The 21643-nt window shown below is 35.4% G+C and overlaps 1 protein-coding gene across 4 annotated transcripts in view; it reads right to left on the minus strand.

Annotated features, from left to right (window-relative positions):
• The window catches only part of BRWD3 (bromodomain and WD repeat domain containing 3), a 243496-nt gene extending 223759 nt beyond the window's left edge, over positions 1–19737 (minus strand). For all 4 annotated transcript variants that reach the window (XM_030304700.2, XM_032592278.1, XM_030304699.2 and 1 more), the window contains exons 1-6: positions 19397–19737; positions 19217–19275; positions 18987–19016; positions 18521–18580; positions 6130–6280; positions 4470–4568 (exon numbers count right to left, since the gene is read on the minus strand). In XM_030304700.2, the coding sequence (XP_030160560.1) occupies positions 4470–4568; positions 6130–6280; positions 18521–18580; positions 18987–19016; positions 19217–19275; positions 19397–19427 (430 nt within the window). In that variant the 5' untranslated portion in view covers positions 19428–19737. The remainder of the gene's footprint in view (positions 1–4469; positions 4569–6129; positions 6281–18520; positions 18581–18986; positions 19017–19216; positions 19276–19396) is intronic.
• Between the last annotated feature and the right edge of the window lie 1906 nt (positions 19738–21643).

A 21643-nucleotide genomic window follows, 5' to 3' on the forward strand; every position in this document is an offset into this window, starting at 1 on the left:
TCTACTACAGCAGTCAATAGCCATATGTGGTTATAGATTTTAAAATTACTAAAAATTAATTAACTAATTTAATTAATTAATTAATTTAATTGTAAAATTAAAAATTGAGTTCTTCAGATACAACAGCCACATGTGGCTAGTGCTTACTATTTTGGATAGCACCAAATAGAACATCTCCATTATTACAGAAAGTTCTACTGAGTAGCACTATTCTACATAAAATAACAGGTAAAATAAGCCCTAAGAAATGACTGGTGTAAGTCTAACTATACTGGATAAAATTAAAAGTGGGACATATCTATTTATGATAAAAATTCTATGCAAAGTAGGAACAGAAAGGAACATCCTCCAACTGATAAGGGTATCTATCTACAATCATACTTAATGGTGAAAAACTACCTGCTTTCCCCCTAAAATCAGGAACTAGGCAGGAATGTCCAGTCTCATCACTTCAATTCGCCATTGCACTAGCAGTTCAATAATGCAAGAGAAAAAACTATAAGCCAGGAAAAATTAGAAAGAAAAAAGTAAACCTGTCTTTACTTGTAGAGAACAAGATCATCTATGCAGAGAATCCCAAAGAATCTAAAAATAATGCTATTAGATCTGGTTAGTGAATTTAGCAAAGTCAAATTACAAAACAAAAAAAAAGTTTCTATTTACTATCAACAAACAACTGGAAATTGAAAATTTAAAACATACAATTTAAAATAGCACCAAAAAAACGTGAAATCCTTAGGGAAAAAATTCACAATAGACGCGCAAAACCTATACACTAGAAATTACAAAATACTGCTGTGAGAAATTATAGAAGACTTAAATAAATGGAAAATTATACCATATTCCTAGATTATAAGGTTCTATGTTGTTAAGATGTTAATTTTCTCCCAAATTATCTACAAATTCAATGTAATCCCAAAAAATTCCTTGTCATTTTTTTGTAGAAATTGAAAAGCTAATTCTAAAATTATACACTATTGGTAGAAACACAAAATGGGACAGCCACCTTCAAAATGATTTGGCAGCTTCTTAAAAAGTTAAACCCATACTTACCATATGATCCAACAATCCCATTAACTAGATATTTAACCAAGGAAATAAAAACTGATGTTCATGCTCCAGAAAGAAAGTTTATAGCAGCTTTATTTATAATAGCCATAATCTGAAACACCTCAAATGTGCATCAATTGATGAACTGACAAACATATCATGGTATATATCCATACACTGAAATACTGCTTGGTAATAAAAAGGACTAAATTACTGATACATGAAATGACATGTATAAATCAAAAAAGCATTAGGTCTAAGAAAAATAAGACATAAACAAAAGGCTACATGCTTATTATTTAATTTAGATGAAATTCCAAAAGAGGCAACAGTAGAGTGGATAGAGAGATTCGTGGTTTCTAGGTGTTGAGGGAGGGGCAGGGGATAGACTGCAATGAGACATGAGGAAATTTAGGAGGTGACAGAAATGTTCTACATTTTTATTGTGCTATTAGTTATACAAATGTATACATTTCTCAAAACTCACTGGACTATACACTTAAAAAAGAAAATTTTTATTTTATATGAATTAGACCATAAGACATTTGACTTCAAAAAAGTAGTAATGGCTAATCTTCTATTTTTGGGGCTTTGTAAGTATAGATCTGTTACACCAAAGAAATATGCTGTGGAAATAGGAAGGCAACCAGTATAACTTATGCCAATTACATACTTCTCTGGACTTTGGCTTTTTCTGCTGTAAACGGGGGTTTATAACCGTTTCCCAAATCTGTTCCCAGGAAATTTTCAGAATGTTACAGGCATTTTGGGAAAAGGGTCTCCACTATCAAATTATTTAGGAAATGCTCCCCATAAGGTGATTCACAATGCATTTAGCATATGGAAGACTCTGAGCAGCCCTACATACGTTCATTTTTTTCTATACTTCTTGTAGAATCAGTATTTCCCACATTTACTTGACCAAGGAACACTTCTATTAAAAATGGTGTTACTAAAGTTCTAAGATTGGTTGATTAAATTTTCAAGATTACCTTAAGTTTCTATTTATATTGGGGAACTATAAAAATAATTGATTTTATTTTTTTAAGTTTATTTATTTTTGAGAAACAGAGAGAGCGAGCAGGAGAGGGACAGAGAGAGAGAGAGAGAGAGAGAATCCAAAGCAGGCTCCACACCGTCAGTGTGGAGCCTGATGAGGGGCTCAAACCCACAAACTGTGAGATCATAACCTGAGCCGAAATCAACAGTCGGATGCTTAATCGACTTGAGCCATCTAGGAACCCCTGCATAGCTACTTTAAAATCAGTTTTAGGGGTGCCTGGGTGGCTCAGTCAGTTAACTGTCTGGCTTCAGCTCAGGTCATGATCTCACAGTTCGTGAGTTTGGGCCCCATGTTGGGCCTTGTGCTTACAGCTCAGAGCCTGAATCCCACTTCAGATTCTGTGTCTCCCTCTCTATTCCTCCCCCACTCTCACTCTGTCTCACTGTCTCTCTCTCAAAAATAAATAAAGAATAAAAAAAAATTTATAAAGTAGCTATGCAGAACAATATCCCAGAATGAGAAAACTCTCAAATCAGAAATTTTAAAAGACATCTTATTCATATTGCTTACTTTTCTAGTCCACTCCTCTAAGTTTTTACTAGGTTCTGAATTCTAAATATCCTAAATTTAAATATTTTTACTGGTATATACTACATGAAATGCATTATGGTTGAATTATCTCTATTGTAATAGCTTCTCTTCAAATAACAGTAGATTTAAGAATGTGAAAGCATCAATGCCAGGAACACTAAAATTTATAAGCAATAACAGTAACACAGTGATCTAAGTCAGAATAAGAATAACAAAGTGATCTAAGTCAGAATGCAAAGTGTTCACTATCTAAAACCAGAAGAAATTTGAATGTATATAGTTAAAAATAATTTTTAAAAAGGGAAGGGAAGAAAACACTAAAGAAAGATGGAAAACCTAATACTCTAAATGCTGTTCTTCAGCATTTTACATGTGACCACTGAAGGAAGTACAGAACATTACAAATAATGTTGACAGTGTGGTAAAAAATACTGTATCTTTGAGCGCCGGGGTGGCTCAGTCAGTTAAGCATCCAACTTCAGCTCAGGTCGTGATCTGGTGGTTCATGAGTTTGAGTCCCACATCAGGCTCTGCACTGACAGTGCGGAGCCTGCTTGGGATTCTCTCTCTCTCTGCCCCTGTCCTGCTCATGCTCTCTCTCTCTCTCAAAATAAATAAACTTAATATATATATGTTGTATCTTTTGAACATAAATAAATACATGAATAATAAAAGCTATTTTAATTCAAGTCAATAAATGAATTATGAATAAAGCTTTAAGGGAAAAGTGAACACTGGAAAATTATAAACAATCTATTCCTGCAAATGAAAAAAAAAATGTTAAAAATGCCATGTTCAATTAGACCCAACTCAGTAGTCTTTTCACCCAAGAACATCCAGGCTATGGAAAAATATTGCTAGTAATGTACACCAAAGTATCCGATTTACTTTAATACCCCTTATGAATCTTTATCAATAACTTGCCTAAATAAATTTTAAAATTATTTCTAGCCTAAATTTGTTTAATCTCTTGGGGTAACTTCTATAAGCTTATTATATAAAATAGCATGCATTTTTAAGTTTTTATTTTTCAATTTGAATTTAAGGAATTTTCTCTAGGCACTAGGCACTATATAAAATAATTTTTTAGAAGCATGAGAAAATAGGGAAGCAGAGTGGCAATTACTCATCTAGCTGTATGGTTTTGTTCATTCTTTTTAAGAGTTAACTTTTAGTACAAATGGTTTTGTAGCTAGATCTCCTTGGAAACCACTACTAGTATTTCTTCATAATGGTCTGGCCAGAAATGTCGCAGTAATAATCTGAATGGAACATGTGAATTTCAGTAAACTAAAAGTGGGAAGGGTGATTTTTTTGTTTTCATAAAGATAAAAATTTAATTATTTGTTTTAATAATTTGTTTAATAATTTGTTTTAATAAAGATAAAATTTATCACATCATAATATGTTTAGTAAATAGATATAAGCAGAATGTATTATGTTTTGTTCGGAAAGCTATCTTTACATAGTTCCATATAAAACCTTTAAGTTCAGCACATAGATATATAAATAAACATCCATATGGTTAAAAACACCTATACTATATAAAACAGGAAATGCTTCTGCTAAGAAGAAAGGAGGAAAAGAGGAAGGGAGGAGGGAAGAAGGGAGGAAGTAAGGAAGGACAGATGAAAACAAAACAAAATCTCAAAACCATAATTATATTTGATTTAAGTAAAAATGCTTTAAAAAAGTTGGACCAACCATGAAACTCCTCAAGAATGTAAGCAGTTCGTTCACACCTCAAATTTAATTTTGGCAGTATAATGAGTTCAAGAAAAAACAAATCAAGAATATGTTTATAGCTCACATGGACATTACTCACCCACATTTGGAGGTTTCACATAGTTTACAGGTAGTTCTGGAGGTCTGCCTCTATGTAGAGCTGCAAAAGCAGACCCATTCCATAGTGTACTCTTACAGTCTACACAAAAAGATTCAAACGTTAGTCAAGAAATAGAACAGTGTTTTTTTTAATTGTACCTCAGAGGTAAATGTCTGTTTTCAATTTCATTTGTTGGAATATATTTTTAACTATTAACACCACAATAAAGATAACATGCATACTTTTAAACATGTTATAAACTGTATTATCACTAAGGGGCGCCTGGGTGGCTCAGTCGGTTGAGCTTCCGACTTCCGGCTCAGGTCATGATCTCATGGTCTGTGAGTTCAAGCCCTGCATCGGGCTCTGTGCTGACAGCTCAGAGCCTGGAGCCTGCTTCAGAGTCTGTGTCTCCCTCTCTCTCTGACCCTCCCCCATTCATGCTCTGTCTCTCTCTGTCTCAAAAATAAATGAACATTAAAAAATAAATTTTAAACTATATTATCACTGGGAAACACCAACACTTTAATATATACCAGGGTATTTTACTTCTGCACTGATCTAGAACTAAAACTTTTATTACGCATGTATTTGAATCTTATGCAAATATGTCATGGATTAATAACGTTTTAAGTTTTTCTTGATGTTTAGGTTTATACATTTCTACTCATATAAAACTATATAAGCAAGGTTATGACTACAGCACAAGTATTCCAGGTAGAATTCAGAAAAATTTATACTTGGTGCATACTCACATTATGGGGTACCTGCCAATTGTGCCATAACAGGTAACAATATTGCATATCAGATGACAACAGACTATGAATAGCTGTGTTTTTTGTATTTGATGTTCATGTCAAAAACCTCAAGCAAATATGAAATATTCCTAATAATTCAATTGTGATACAAAAATATTCTACTATTCTCTTGAAAGCTTCCAAATTAACTCATTTGAAGAATTTCCTTAAATTACAAAATGAGATTTTAAAACTGGTATTTTTGAAACTATTTACCTTTGTGAATTAGAATTTGAAAACATTATGCTAATAAAACAAAACAGAAGTAACCTGGTTGCTAGACCTGAAGTATTTATTATACTAACAGACATCCTTAATGCCTAATTTCACATTTTTATGTTCATAAAATACTACTTTACATGTTTTAGGGAAAATATTTAAAAGACTGCAAAACAGGGGAGTAGAAACACTATTATTGAACAGTTACATATTTTTTAATATTTTAATTATAAAAATTTTAATATATCATATGTGAATTTTTACATATCATCTCTCATTTACCTGTTATAAAATATACAATGTGATTAGGATGATATAAAGACTTATAATACTAAAAAATATTAAAACATAATGAATTAAGCATTAATACTGTACTAATCAGAGCAGTGATCTTTTAACATCTCTACTCCACAGGATTACAAAAAGATTCTGTATTGTTTATTTCTACTGTATTCACTGTTTTACAGCAGAGGGCTTCTTTTAGGCCTCTAAATATTTACCTGTAAACTAAGAAAATAAAAATAAGATTGTCAAAATAAGAAAAACTAGAAGAAAATTAGTATTTAGAAAAGCATGGGAACATTTACTTAACATAAAAATATGCTGTTCTCCACTCCTTCCTCTAAAAACTGTGAAAATCTTACCTTTGGCATCCCGTAACAGAGACTGCCGACCAACACCCAGTAATGTCTGTACCCCAGGAACACTCTGAGGGATCTCCTTATCTAGTAAGGGGCCAATCCGCTCACAAATTTTAAGGAGGTAGTCTGGAGGAATGTGTGCATTGGCTGCCACCTAAAAAGCATAAATAAAACAGGAAAACCAATTTGGTTTAAAAACATAACCAGTCCATTAACAAACTATTTCATCATGGAACAAAGTGCAATTTTTAAATAAAGAATAAGGAAAATAATATTTTAACTATTTAATACTTCAGTCAAATTAAAGAAAGAGCTACAAAAATTAAGCACATCTAAATGATAACATTTTGGGGCACCTGGGTGGCTCAGTTGGTTAAGCGACCGACTTCGGCTCAGGTCATGATCTGGCAGTTTGTGCGTTCAAGCCCCGTGTCGGGCTCTGTGCTGACAGCTCAGAGCCTGGAGCCTACTTCAGATTCTATGTCTCCCCCTCTCTCTACCCCTCCCCTGCTCACGCTCTGTGTCTCTCTGTCTCTCAATAATAAATAAATGTTAAAAATTTTTTTAAATGGTAACATTTAAATGATACAGCACTCAAACTTACTTTTACATGCCTTGATTAAATCATTTGCTTAGCTGTTAATCTTATGAAATAAGTGTTGCAAAACAGCAAAAGTGAGCATGCCTAAAATTAAAGTACAAAGACAATGGGTAAACTCTACTTGTACTTGATTTATTCACTAGTGATGAACAGATCAAAAATCAGAGGACCTAGATTCTATATAAATGATAAGAAGGCAAAGTTATTACTTGCACCAAACTCTCACCCAAATCCCAAATTTGCTTAATAAAGCAGAACTGGTTTTCCTAAAAAATAGTTAACTGGTTTCTAAAACAGTATCCAATTAATGATTTTATAAATACTATGTTCTAAACAACTAAGCTATATATACTCAAAATTCATTGCAACATTAACTCGTTTTTAAAACACACAAGCAAATTTCTGAAGATGGTTAACATAGGTAGACAGGAGTGAGAAAATGAAACAACAAAACTTCATTTTTTTAATCTAAGCTAATGTTCAAGTCCATGATGTGTTTCATATACCTAATTATTTAAAGGAGCAAACAGAGGGGCGCCTGGGTGGCTCAGTCAGTTAAGTGTCCAACTCTTGGTTTCAGCTCATGTCATGATCTCATGGTTTAATGGATTCAGGCCCTGCATTGGGCTCAACGTTGACAGTGGGGAGCATGCTTAGGATTCTCTCTCTCTCTGCCCCTCCCCCACTTGTGCTATCTCTGTCTCTCTCAAAATAAATAAACTTTAAAAACATAAAAAAATAAAGGAGCAAACAGAAAACTAGACTACTAAAAATATTCAGATAAAAAGAACATCTACATTCTCATCTTGACATAAAGGGTGAGGGAGAGAATGAACAATAAATGCAAATATATATATACATACACACACACACACATATATATATTTGTATCATCAGTATATTACCACCAGGTCAAGAACAATACAATATGAGAGAATAATTTTGTAAATCATCCCTAATGACCATGAAAGAAGAAATTATGTATGTTCTAGATAAATATTTGTTTAATGAATCAATGAACGTACAAAAACCAAAGTAAAGTCTATCTGTAAGAAATATCACATGAACTCAGAGGAAAAATGTTAGATTCTCCTATCAAGGTACCTTTTTGTTTTCTTATAAAACATAGGTCGAAGAACTACAATCTAACATGTATTCAGAATTCTGGGAAGAAGTAATTCTATTGTGATTTTTAAAAATTATTTCCTGCCAATTATCTTTTTTAAATCCCAGCAAAAATTAATTTTAATCTGTCAAAATAACTGAGGCCTGGGAACTGTCAAGCTACTCAAAAAGAATGACAACTTAGCCTGATTATGTTATATTTGCATCTACAAGGTTTAGCTTCTGGATTGGGAAAAAGGATCAAGCAAATTCTTTTAAGTTATCTCTCACATTTCTAGTTTTGTTTTTGAGGCAAATTCCTACATAGAACCATCTCTCAGTAAAATATACAGGTAATATTAAAGTCAAAGCAGCTAATGATTCAGTTCAATCTAAATATCTGTTATCCACAGACACTGATATCCTAAAATCCTAGTTTGTAATTCATTCTCTCCACATTAGAACATTTCCTAATATGCCTAAAGGCAAATAGAGTTAGTACCCCAGAAAATACATATCTCAAAGCAAAATACTGCATATGAACATCTGTAATAGTTTATGCATTTTTCCCACCAACACTGTCTCAGATACACTCGGCTTGCATTATCAGCCATTACTTTTGCATCAAGTACACACTACACAAAGGCTTTACACAGGATGGTAGTTTATGTCTTTACTGGCACTTTTTTTTGTATCAATTTTCTTTTTTTTTTATCCCATTACCATCTTAAGAGCTAATCCCTTCCTAGAATTGCAATATAATCCAGAAAATAGGAGCTCTCTAATAAGATTTTTTTTTAATTTTTTTAACATTTATTCATTTTTGAGAGACAGAACATAGCCAGGGAAGGGGCAGAGAGAGGGAGACAGAATCTGAAACAGGCTCCAGGCTCTGAGCTGTCAGCACAGAGCCCAACACAGGGCTCGAACTCACGAGATCCTGACCTGAGCCGAAGTCAGATGCTCAACTGACTGAGCCACCCAGGTGCCCCGCTAATATGAATTTTTAGAATTATCTTCTTATAGAAAATCTGTCGAGGGCACCTGGGTAGCTCAGTCAGTTAGTGTCTGACTCTTGGTTCTTGCTCAGGTCATGAGTTCGAGCCCAACATCAGGCTTCGCACTGACAGCGAGGAGCCTGCTTGGGATTCTCTCTCTCCTTCTCTCTCTTACCCCACCCCTGCTCACTCTCTCTGTCTCTCCCTAAATAAATAAATAAACTTAAAAAAATCTGTCAGAATTATAGCTTAAACTGACATCTTAAGTTGCCTGGCTACTTCATTTTATAGAAACAAATGATTTTGAGCCATTTATGTAAATTTTTCAATCAATTCCTCAGTAATAATTTTAAAATATGGAATCATTAATTAATCAACCAAAACAAGGCCTTTCTACATCCAAATTCTTGAAGATTTTTTTAAATTATTAAATAAATTTCACAAGTTTGAATTCCACCCTATACAATTACAAATTGCTTAATTTCTAAATGGTCCCATTCAAAGAGTCCATTCCCCTATAATCAATAAAAATTTGAATATGAAACAATGGTAGAGAAATATAGATTCTATCAACACAACACCAATAACAATACATTTGAATTTGAACATGCTAGTGTCTCCTTTAAATAACATTAACAGGCTTTCAAACTCTATCAGCTCAGTTCTTGCAATAATAGTTTCTTCTAAATCAAATTTCAGGACTTATAACTGGTAGTCGACATTTATTTCAATCCATTTGCTTTGATTAATGTTGGAATTTTTTAAAGGTGATCTTTTTTGGCAAATAAACTCACCTACTCTCAATAATTACTCTTCTAAGCTTTAAAAAATTCTATATTAGAATTATGTATGAATATAATAATATAATGTAATATAAAAAAGTATGCATTAAAATATTCTATGAAATTTGTAACATATTATAAGCCCCTCTTTTCAATTAAAGCTCAAATACTCTAATTTCAGTTATTTAACCACATTTTTCTCTCTGGAATATAATGGCCAACAACACAACAAGTACTTTGATATTTGCAGAAGAAAAGCATTCTCTAAAAACAAAGTTCAAAAGTATATTACAAACGTCTATATTATTCTGTAAAACAGCTCCAAAGAATTAAATTATAGAATGTTTGCGTCAGGCTCTGGGCTGATGGCTCAGGGCCTGGAGCCTGTTTCCGATTCTGTGTCTCCCTCTCTCTCTGCCCCTCCCCCGTTCATGCTCTGTCTCTCTCTGTCCCAAAAATAAAATAAACATTGAAAAAAAAAATTTAAAAAAAAAAAAAAAGGGGGCGCCTAGGTGGCGCAGTCGGTTAAGCGTCCGACTTCAGCCAGGTCACGATCTACCGGTCCGTGAGTTCGAGCCCCGCGTCAGGCTCTGGGCTGATGGCTCAGAGCCTGGAGCCTGTTTCCGATTCTGTGTCTCCCTGTCTCTCTGCCCCTCCCCCGTTCATGCTCTGTCTCTCTCTGTCCCAAAAATAAAATAAACGTTGAAAAAAAAATTTTTTTAGAATGTTTGAATTATAAGTATCCTTGTGCATAATTAACCTAACTTCACATCTTATAGTAGGAAAGACAGATCCAGAGAAGTGAAGTCTAGTGGTCACAATGAACCGTACAGAAATCTGTGTTTCCCTGTCCACTGCTCTATTACTGTCTTATTAAAGCAGTTGGAAAATTATTAAGATAACTAACAAAAAGACTGCAAAAAAATATAAAATTTAAATTCAAATAAACTGAAAGAAATTAAATGAAGCCTTCTTGATAGGAAGACTGGCTTGATAGGAAGATAGGATATATACCAAATCTAACAACTGAATCACCACACTTCAGAATTATTATGACAAGTGAGAAGACCAGGGAGTTCACAGACATGATTCTACTCATCATAGTTAGTTAAAAGGAATACAGCTGGGAATTGAATAAAATGCAAAAGGTACCTAATTTCAAGGTACAAGGCCCATACCAACAAGCACTACATTTGAAATACTAATTTTCATATAGCAATGATAACATTTTTACCTTGGCTTTTAGAAAATATAGGATAAGTAACTCCAAAAAAACAAATAAAAGAGATAATTGTTTCTGTGTTTTGTTTTCTAAGATCATGATTGCACAGATAAAATGAAGAATCAAACTGGGACCATATGTTGAAAAAGTGAAATATAACATTTTATCCGAGATTTTAAATTTTTTTGGTGTGGGGGGAGGGGAGAAGCACATGCAAAAAATTAGTCACATGATCTTTTTTATATTTAGAGACAGAAAACAAGATAGATTTTGAAAAATACAGCAAGCCTTTAAATACATCAAATAGTACTTTGAAATCTAGAAGACTAGATTATTCAGGCTCTAAAATTTACTAGCTGTTACTGCTTCTGGCAGTGTGATACAGTAGAAAGGACTTAGATTTCAATTTTTTACCATCCTCAGTTCCTACTTATGTGACCTGCAGAGTTACTCAGTCTGAGAGCCTGAGCTTCTGCATCTGTAAAACAGGAGTAATGATAACTACCTCATATGACTTGTAAAACAAAAACAAAATCATTCATTCATGCATTCATTCATTCAGGCATTTAAAATACAGAGATGAGATGGGAAGATTAAACTCCTGCCCTAAGGGAACCCATAGTCCCAGAAGGGGAAACAAACTAGTAAATAAATCAAAGCTACAAATGCCTAGAGGTTAGTACAGAGGGCTAATTAGAAGCAAAGAAATACAGTACCTACATCAGCCTAGGAGTAGGGGTTTTTGTCCAATTGCACACTTGAAGCCTAAGTGAAAATTCATAAGATAGACAAAGGGAAAGGAAGGCATTCCAGGCAAAGAGAAAGGTACCCCTACCCAGTAAATGTACTCTGCACAATGACTAACATAATATCCCTCAGTGTTTAAGATTCTCCTCCATGATGTTAAGTTAAAAAAATAATAATAATAAATAACTCGCAGAGGGGCGCCTGGGTGGCTCAGTAGGTTGAGTGTCCATCTGACTCCTGATTTCAGCTCAGGTCATAATCCCAGAGTCATGGGATCAAGTCCTACATCGGGCTTAAGATTCATTCTCATTCTCTCTCTCTCCCTCTCCCTCTCCCTCCCTCCCCCTCCCTCCCTTCCTCCCTCTGTTCCTCTCCCTCACTCACACACTCTCTCTCTCTCCAAAACTAAAAACTAAAAATAAATAAATAAAGGGAACTTAGAAAAACCTCGCAGAGTATCATCTGATTTTGAAGAGAAAAAAATACATGTATAAAAAAAGAAAACATAAAAAGTAAGTTTATTTTCTTTTTGATATTGAAATTTATTTCAGTAAAATATAAATGTCTGCAATAATCCAATATTATATCTTAAAGTGTTGAGTTTTAACATTTGCTGAATTTGAAGGAGGAAAGGGAAAAAACTGGGCACAAAAGTAAATAAAACAGGTAGGCTTTTCTACTGTAGTAATACCACTGGTTTGTACAATGAGCTACAAAGCATTAAGGCTTCCTATCACTTTCTTTTCAAAACGTTAATCATTGTTCACAGCATTTTTTTTCTATTAGTTTTAAGATTTCCTCAGGAATGAAAGTCAAGAGCAACCCACCTAGGCTTATGTATACTCTGGGTTTCAGTACCTCAAGAAGGCAAGTACTGAAAGTACCATTACCTTGAGGACAGGTAATGTCAAGACATGGACAAGGAGCCCACCCACATTCTAGAAGTTTATCCTTAAAGAAATGTCCAATAAAAGAACTCAGTACCATCTAGCATATTAAATAAGCCTAAGAAACATGTATCATGAAATGCTTCTAACAAAAGTTAAGAAAATCACACAAATAATAATTGAGGGTCAGATTATTATAAACTACCATGGTAGATGAGAAAACATCTTCAACAAGGTAATTTAAAAAACAAGAAATTACTTATCAATAATGCACAGAAAATAAGTTCGGGATAAGAAAAGATCAAGCAGAAGGGTTGAGGATCCCTGCAACAAGACATCAGAAAGACATACCTCCCACTTCAAACAACAGCGAACACTACACCAGCATTGTACTAAATTGCCTTTCTCTAATTAATAATAATGCAAACAACACTAAACATCTTTTGACATAACAATAATTTCTTGTTTTGAGTTAACACAGATGCACTTTAAAACACTCATTTCAGGTTCAATTCTAACACTCACTTTTTAAATACTTTTTTTCCAATGGTACTGTTTTATACCTCCTCACCTTATAAAAATATTATAAAAATTAGGTGGTGATTATTAGCTAGCTAAGAAAATATAAATTGTGGGGTCATAGTTCTTTAGATGTCCATTTTCTATTCAACCTCTATGTCCTATTTTTAAATTTTTGTTAACGTTTATTCATTTTCTTGAGAGAGAGAGAGAGAGAGAGAGAGAGACAGAGCATGAGTGGGGGAGGGGCAGAGAGAGGAGACACAGAATCTGAAGCAGGCTCCAGGCTCTGAGCTGTCAGCACAGAGCCTGATGCGGGGCTTGAACCCACAAACTGTAAGATCATGAGATGAGATGAAGTTGGCCACTTAACAGACCTACCCACCCAGGCACCCCTATGTCCTAGTTTTAAAATGCAGTAACCAATTAATTTGCGATGCATTTTTAATTAACAAAATGCTTTCTTTCATATTTAACTCATTTGGTTCAAGAACAACCTTGTAAAATAGAGGGTTTTAGGAAACTGAATCCCTGAGAGGTTAAGTAACTTAACTTGCCCACAGTCACTCAGCAAGTAAAGGCTATCTCTCAGACTAAATCTTATGGTCTTTTCTACATACTACTCACAAAATCTTATATGAGAAATATCAAACAAGGACATCCCCAAAATTTAACACAAACACTAAACTGCCTTGAAATTACTTATTTGCTCTCTACCAAAAAAAAAAAAAAAAAAGACCTGTTTATTAATCAATCAGTAATCAACATCAGTAAACCAAGAACAAAAACACAAACTAAACTAATATTCAAATTGACAAAGGTGCTTTCAGGACAAAATTTTATAAGGGACATTCACCCAACCCAAATTATTACTCCCTAACAGCAGCTCTCTTCACTTTCTTAATGCCATCTCATTTGTATTGAGTTATCAGTTTTCCTAAGACTAATGATAAATCTCCAAAAGGATTTTAATCATTGAAAATATGTTCTCAGACCAAAGTGTGAAAAAAGACAATGATCAATCCAGACAAATAGTTAAAGCCAACATATTATAGAAAGCAAAAGAGTACATGTAGCTCAAGCAAATCAAAAGTGAGGAAAACTAGTTTCCAGCATCAATTGCTCTCTACCATAAGAACTATCAGGTAGCATTATATCCCATTGGGGTTGAGCAGCACATGCCTTTTGGTTTCCCAAAATGCATTCTGTTCTTCTTAACTATGGCTGTGTATCCATGTAGCAGTTAATAAATCACACACACTTAAATTACTTCCACACTTAGAGACGCAATAACTATGCTGCCAGCACTCAGAAATCATTCTACTATTTAATAAACAAATTAAGCGATTATTAGTAATTAGAGAACAAGAACCGGGTAAGGTTAAGAAAAAAATATAGGCATGTCTGGAATTCAAATACAGTGTTTTAAAGTACTTTGTGAGGATCAAATGAGATAATGTGAAAATATTTTTAAACTTGCATAAGTTATATGCAGATTCAAGTTCTTACAATAACATATCATAATAGATACTTATATATTTTTTAAAGATAGTAATGAACATACAATCTTGATAAACTTTCTTTTAATAGCATAAAATTGCTTCAAGTCTTTTGAATATAAAATGAAGGTAATACAATCTATGTCACTCCAAATGAAAGCACTAATTAAGGCTTTCAATTCTAGAGATGAAAAATTCTATATATATATATATATATATATATATATATTTTTTTTTTTTTTTTACATTATATACCACACCTAAAGGTAATTATGCCTTTGGTTCAGTCTTATGATACAAGTCCCCTTAACATGATTAAAAAATATTAAAACATGCCTTTAAAAAAGTTTCCAAGTCACAATTTCAATATATAAAATTTGTATGCTAACAAAAACTGTTCATTTAAACACACACACATACACATACCCCTCATTACTATGTTTGTAGTCCCCAATAAAGCTCCAAGGAGGAAGCAATAAAATAGCCAACAATTCAACAGGGTCACCAAAAATGAACAGACATCTGTAATTATTTAAATTATCTACCATAAGATAAATTGTAAGAAGCAAATCTAATTCTATTATGTTGTAAACAAGAGTCAGGCAGAAATGAAAAATGTCCAGATCAAACTTCGAAAACACTCACCATGACTTCAAATTTCTCCCTGTATCATTACTTAAAATTCTGAAAGTTAATTTAGAATGTCTTATTTTGAATGCCATATTCAAAAACCTTATAGTTCAACATAAACTGGCAAACGCTTCATATACAGGCCCATTTTTTAAAAGGCACTTCAGATCTGGATATGTCAATACTTGCCTGCCAGTAGCTTTAATAAAATAGCACCTTAATTGTGTTCCAAATTATAAGTAAAACACTAAATCAGATTTAAGAAAGAAAAAAGAAGGATTTCTAGATATATAATACTAACAGTAATAATGAGGTGTTGAAGAAATCCAACTTATTATCCTAATATTCTTCTGGATAAATCAAGGTAAGCAGCATAGACAATTTAAGTAAAAGTATATATACAGACAGAAAGGCAATATTTTTGTTTTATATTGCATGGCTATGTGATCTTATTTCAGTATTTTGATATCCTTGTTTATAATTCTTTACCTCTGCATCATGCATTTGTATTCTTTCCTTTTTATACCCTCATACATCTTCAGTTTGAAGTACTCCTATATAATTTAACATATCAGATTATACTACTTATAAAGACTGTAAGTACATATAAGGTTATACTTCTTAATACTTTACCCTAAACTTCAACCTGAAACATACAGCTAAATCAAAGATCACACTGTATAAATCCATTGTTCTAACAGCATTTTAAAAAATACCTACCCTAAGAAAAAAATCCATCTCTCCCACAATGAAGCCACACAAAATCAAAAATAAAATGTGAAATAATTTTAATCAACTATAAAACTGATGCATCTAGCAATCAATCTATCACAGCACATTCAGTTATCAGCCACTCCATTTCTTTTCCTTCTGTTCAAATTCTCACTCAGCCCTACCCCATCTTCCCTTACAAAGAAATCTATAGGTAGAAAACAGATCTTTGACTTAAAATAGGACCATATCATCAAAATATAACATTCCTAGAAACACTGGATCCCAGAAAAATAAAAACTTCAGTGTACAAGATGAAAAATTAAAAAGATACACTGTCTAAAATATAGACAGTGTTCAAACAATAGATGAAATTCTGTGTATATAAAAATAAAAATGTGTAAGGAAATATGAAAAACCAAACAATATATTTATAAGACAAAAATGAAAATCAGGTATATGTAGGGATATACACAAACGGATTAACAACTATAAAACTGGCTAAAATTTAAGCCTCACTAATGAAAAAAAGAGAACGAATTAAATCAACTAGGGGCTATTTTCACCCCATTAAAGCCACCTAAAGATTCAAAAAATATTTAAAAACTCACTCTAAGTACCTAGATGGTGACATCATGAATTAGTATTATCTTCTGGAGACCAATTTTACAATACATCACAAAAGCTATAAAACTGAAGAGACCCTTTGACCTGATAGCTCCACTTTGGAAAAATAGCCCAGGAAAATAAATCCAAAAAAAGGAAGGAAGAAACAAGACTACTTAACTATGCAAAGATATTAGTGAAAACCTAGAAGGAACCCAAATGTTCAACTGAATGTTGAGTTCAAATCATAGCAAACTTAATCTTTTCTTAACATTAAAATGACAATAACTATTCAAATATAGTTATATACAAAAAATGTTAAGAAAATATAAAGCATAAAATGGACATTGACTACAGTTATGTAAAAATATGCCTCTATAATATAAGGAAATGAAGTCTAGTAAACTGAATTTTGTTTTTGTTTTTTGTTTTTATGTTTGTGTGTGGTTAGTACTGTTTTTAATTATTTTGATGTTCATTTGCTTTTTATTACTGTCAAGTAATTTTTAAAAAGCTTTTTCTTTTTTTAAAAAAGCTTTTTCTTTTAAGTCTCCTTTTGCTATTTACTTGAAATGGTCTGCTTACACATAAATGTCAATGAAAACATCTTCAATACACCTCAGTATAAAACTATCCTCCAAACCACATTAGTCATAAAGTGTTTAAATATATATTGGTAGGCACTGTTTTGCCTCTTTTTTTGGCAGGACTGCAGTCCAACAAAAAGTCTGACTACAAATTAAATACACTGATAAATACAAATTAAATACACACAGTGTTTACAAAATAATTTTTATCCATCTGAAAATTTTTTACCATTAACAGTACAGATATTGGAATTTATCCATATCACAACTATTAGAGCATTTTATGATTTGCAAAAAATAAAATAGCAAACTAAAATTATTACTTAGTAATAACTATTAACATGGCCTCATTATTGTAATTCAATATAAAAGAATTATCAAACGAATACTAAATCAGTTTAAATATTGTGTTATTAAATCATTTTATTTATATTTAGAGTCTACCATACCCCTTTAACTTACTTTAACTTTGATCTTCCTCCATTTGGATCTTATTTGAAGGAAAGATAGCTGAATTTAGATTTTAGTAACATCACCCCTTTCTCTTTTCATTTCCTTCCAATTCACTGTACCAGTGGCTAACGCGAGAGGACATCTTCCCCAAACTAAAAAAAGATCACCTTTTTGTATCAATGCTGAACAGAAGGTGCATGTTCACTATGGATTATATATTTAGGAGAAACAACACAGTCAATTCAATGCCTTTGGTCTTTCACTAAAGTATATTTTAAAATATAATCATTGTTATCTCCTTCTAAATCCCAGATCCTGTTTCATAAATTCTCAAAAAGGTCATAATCCATAGTTGTTGTTTAATGAAAATATATCTGCAGAAATGCGATCTAATAATGATTTAATGAGCTATTTTCTAAAATATGATATACACAATTATGCTTTTTTATTCGGTAGTCGATTACCTAAAACCGGCAAATTTTGGAATTCGTTTGATGCTTCCCATTATTTTTAATTGTGTCGTTTTGCCCAATTCAGGGTCGGTTAACTCCCCTCCCTGAGCTCCCTCCACCGAACCCCCCCTCCCCCCCCAAAAAAGACTAAGCCTGGCCTTAGTTCCCGTATTTCAAGCCAGGACCAACCAGAAACCAGTTTTCTTCCACTAATCCGGAACTCTGGGCTGTTACCAACGCTGTCATTGGCCAACGTCAGTCCTTGGTACGTGCCCCAAGATAACCCCCTGGTTTTTCTCCCTTATTCCCCCTACAATGGGCCTTTCTCGATGTTTGTAACATATTCGTAATCCACAAAACGGCATCCCTGATAACTCACATTCTTCAAAGTTTTCGAGTGGAAATAAGGGAGGCCAAGGGAAGGGCAAGGTACCCTTTCTCTGACTGGCAGGGAGCGGGGAAGGGGCAGTCGTTCTTTGGCCCAGCTAGGAGCTCTAAAGCTGGGGAGGCGGAGGGATCGGGAGCGGGTTGGAGGAACAAGGTGGGGAGGGAGTGGAGAAAGAGTTGGGTTAAGTTGAAATGAAAACTTTACTCACCAGATCCTCGAAGCTTCTTCGGTGCTCTTTTCCCTCCCAGTCTAAGCGGCGCGGAATCAACTGGGGGCGGGAGAAAAGAAAAGGTGGGGGGGTGGGCAAACCATACAGGCCAAGCCTCAGCTCCCAATGAAGCCGACCCAACCTGGGTCCTGGTCCCCGACCCTCTGGCGTCCGTATTTCTCGAGTCACATAGCTGTTGCCTCAAAGCTAATCCAGTGTAGGAAGCAGGAGGCCAAGAGGGAGGAAATCCTGAAAAACCGCCTCCCACGGGCATAAAGAGGGGGCGAGTTAAGACCCCAGCGATATCCGCCCCTTTTGAGGGAAGCCGGTTCACTCCAGTGACAACAGTTCTGAGTGCCCAGATCCAAGCTTCCCTCCCAGCCCCAGTCCTCCGCCCCTGACTTGCCCTCCCCTTCCTCCAGTCTAACCCCAGCCCTCCCCACCTCTTCCCGAAGGGGCTCCGTACCTGATGCTCCTCGAGCTCCTGCACTAGCACCTGAGCAAAAGGGAAAAACGAATATGAGGAGCAGCTCAGACCATTAACCCATTCCTCCCTCCCCACTTCGAACCCAGCCGCTGACGGCAGGACTAGTCAAGGCCGGCCTTTCCCTCACTCTCAGGGAAACCGCACGCCCCGATGCCTCAATTTCCCCATTGGGACCGTTCCCCACGACTCCCAGATCTTCTCCCTCTCACCTGAGCGGATTTGTTGCAGGGTCCGGACTGCAAGAATCTAGCGATCAGGTAATACAGCTCTGCGGAAGAGGGGAAAAGAGGTTGAGAGGGAGGTAAAGAAAAACAGAAGCTTTTTCAAAAGAAACTGACAGCCGTTGCGCTAAGCTCCCATCTCCTTAGCCCCCAGACACAGTTACCCACCGGCTTCTATCTGGGTAGGTGCCGCCGCCATCCTTTTCCCTAAGGGGTTTGGGGGCTCCACTCCGGAGGAGCTAGCGGGGGCGGGTGGGGGCGCTGCCTCTATTGTGGTGAAGCCCCCATGCCCAGGAGTCCCGCCGCTTCCGCCCCACTCCTGGTCCTAGTTTCGGTCGCTCTCGGATTCATCGCATCACGTTTCGACCCATAGATATTCTAGCCCAAGAGCAGAGGAGGCGGAGGAGGAAGGAGAGAGAGAGCGAGAGCGAGCGAGAGCGAGCAAGAGAGCGAGCACGAGAGTGAGAGTGAGCGCGAGCACGAGCGCGAGCAAGAGCGCGAGCAAGTGAGCCTGAGAGAAGAAAGGGGAGGAGCCAAAGTGGCGGAGGGGCGGACGGGGTAAAGGGGGTGGAGAGAGCAGAGGGTAAAACCTGTGAGATGGAACTGCAGCGCTCGTCGTTTGCCGCTAGGAGCACTAAAGCAACAAAGTGTCCTCCGCTCTCCTAGACCGCCGGCAGTTGCCTAGCTACCGCTCCCGGAAACAGGGGGCGGTGCAAACTGACGGCCGACGCTCTGGCAGACGCCTTAAAACTCCATGGTGGCGTTCTCCTAAGAGAGGTCTTGAGACAGTTTCCCTTCCTGTGAGGGCAGTAGGACTCTCCCATTGAGGACCATTCCCTCTGGCGTTGTGAAGAATGTGTGAGGCGCTGACTTGATTCAACTGGCTTTCTTCCTTTTCGTCCCGTCACCAAAGAGGCTTTAGGGTTATTTTGCCTTTTCCTCCACCGAAAAGAGGCCAGTCACTGAAGGATCTTGTGACTGACGGAAGAAAAAGAGCCCCTATAGCGACGTCACTCGTTTCTCTTTAAAATGGTTTTTGTACCAGATTTAAATGTTGTACTTACCAGTCCAGGGGGCAAGGTTCATATTGTTATAAAGACCAGTTCTAAAAACCGATACTGTGGGAGGAATTTGCCATCAGATATGAGGCATTTTATTTTTTCCCCTTCTGTGAGTTTAACACATGCCATGTCTGTCTCATTCGTGTAGGATATTTTTTTTAACTTATATTTATTTAGTTTTGAAAGAGAGAGAGCAAACATGAGTGGGGGAGGGACACAGAGAGAGAGGGAGACACAGAATCCAAAGCAGGCTCCAGGCTCCAAGCTGTCAACACAGAGCCCCATGGGAGGGTGGGGTTGGGGGCGGGGGGCGGGGTCTCGAACTCACCACTATGAGATCATGACCTGAGCTGAAGTAGGATGTCCAACAGACTAAGCCACCCAGGCGTCCCTTGTAGGATAATTTTCAATTGTATTTTCAACTACTGCCAAAGTATTTTACATTGACCATGGATTTTTATGTATTACAGATCTGTATGCAAGGGTAGTTTTGTGTAGTATTACATATCTGTATGCAAGGTTTGGAACAATCTTTTTGAATACATATAATCTTAAAATTTTAGTACAGTACCGACTTGCAGTATTTGGTTACTAAAGTCTTAAGTGATTAAAAGATTTGTAGAGTAATTGGTACATATGTAATGAACTGAGTCTCCTTCCCTACTGTTTCTTAATATTTTGTTCCCACTTCAAGCCTTAACCCAAAAAAGTAATTAATAGAAGCAGAACCCAGTGAGACCAAAGATTATGTTTAAGCTGCATGTACCATTTACATTCATTAAAATATTCAAATTTGAAAGTTTTACCTTTTTAAGTTTAGGGATGGATTCTTAGCAATTTGGTTTCCTCACTCAGAGTTTAGACATTTATCACAGTTAACCCAGAATTGCATTATACTGACCTAATCTCAGCCTGGGTTGTTTAGCTCTCACTCTGACCATTTTTTCCCCTTAGGGAGAAATAACCACGCAAGGTAATTGTGATACAATAGTTCTATCTTTGGTGGTTATGTTGTACTACTTGAAAAAATACCATTAACCAAAAGAAAAAAAATTTAGATATTGAAAAGACAAATAAGTCCTAAACAACCCATTGCAAGTAGTTTAGCAAAACACGAGATCAAATACATTTTACAAGCCAAGTACAATATATATAAAAGTTAACATTTATCAAGCCACTACCATGTACTAAGCACCGTACATACTTCACCTCATTTAATCTATAATTACCCTAGGAGGTAGGTTCCATTGTTATACCCATTTTACAGATAACAAAAATGACTATAGGATTTTGGAAAACTTACTTAAATTCTGTGAACCTTATTCCTCATCTATAAAATGTGAGGTAATAGTAC

This window comes from Lynx canadensis, chromosome X (assembly GCF_007474595.2).
Source record: "Lynx canadensis isolate LIC74 chromosome X, mLynCan4.pri.v2, whole genome shotgun sequence".
Classification (NCBI taxonomy): domain Eukaryota; kingdom Metazoa; phylum Chordata; class Mammalia; order Carnivora; family Felidae; genus Lynx; species Lynx canadensis.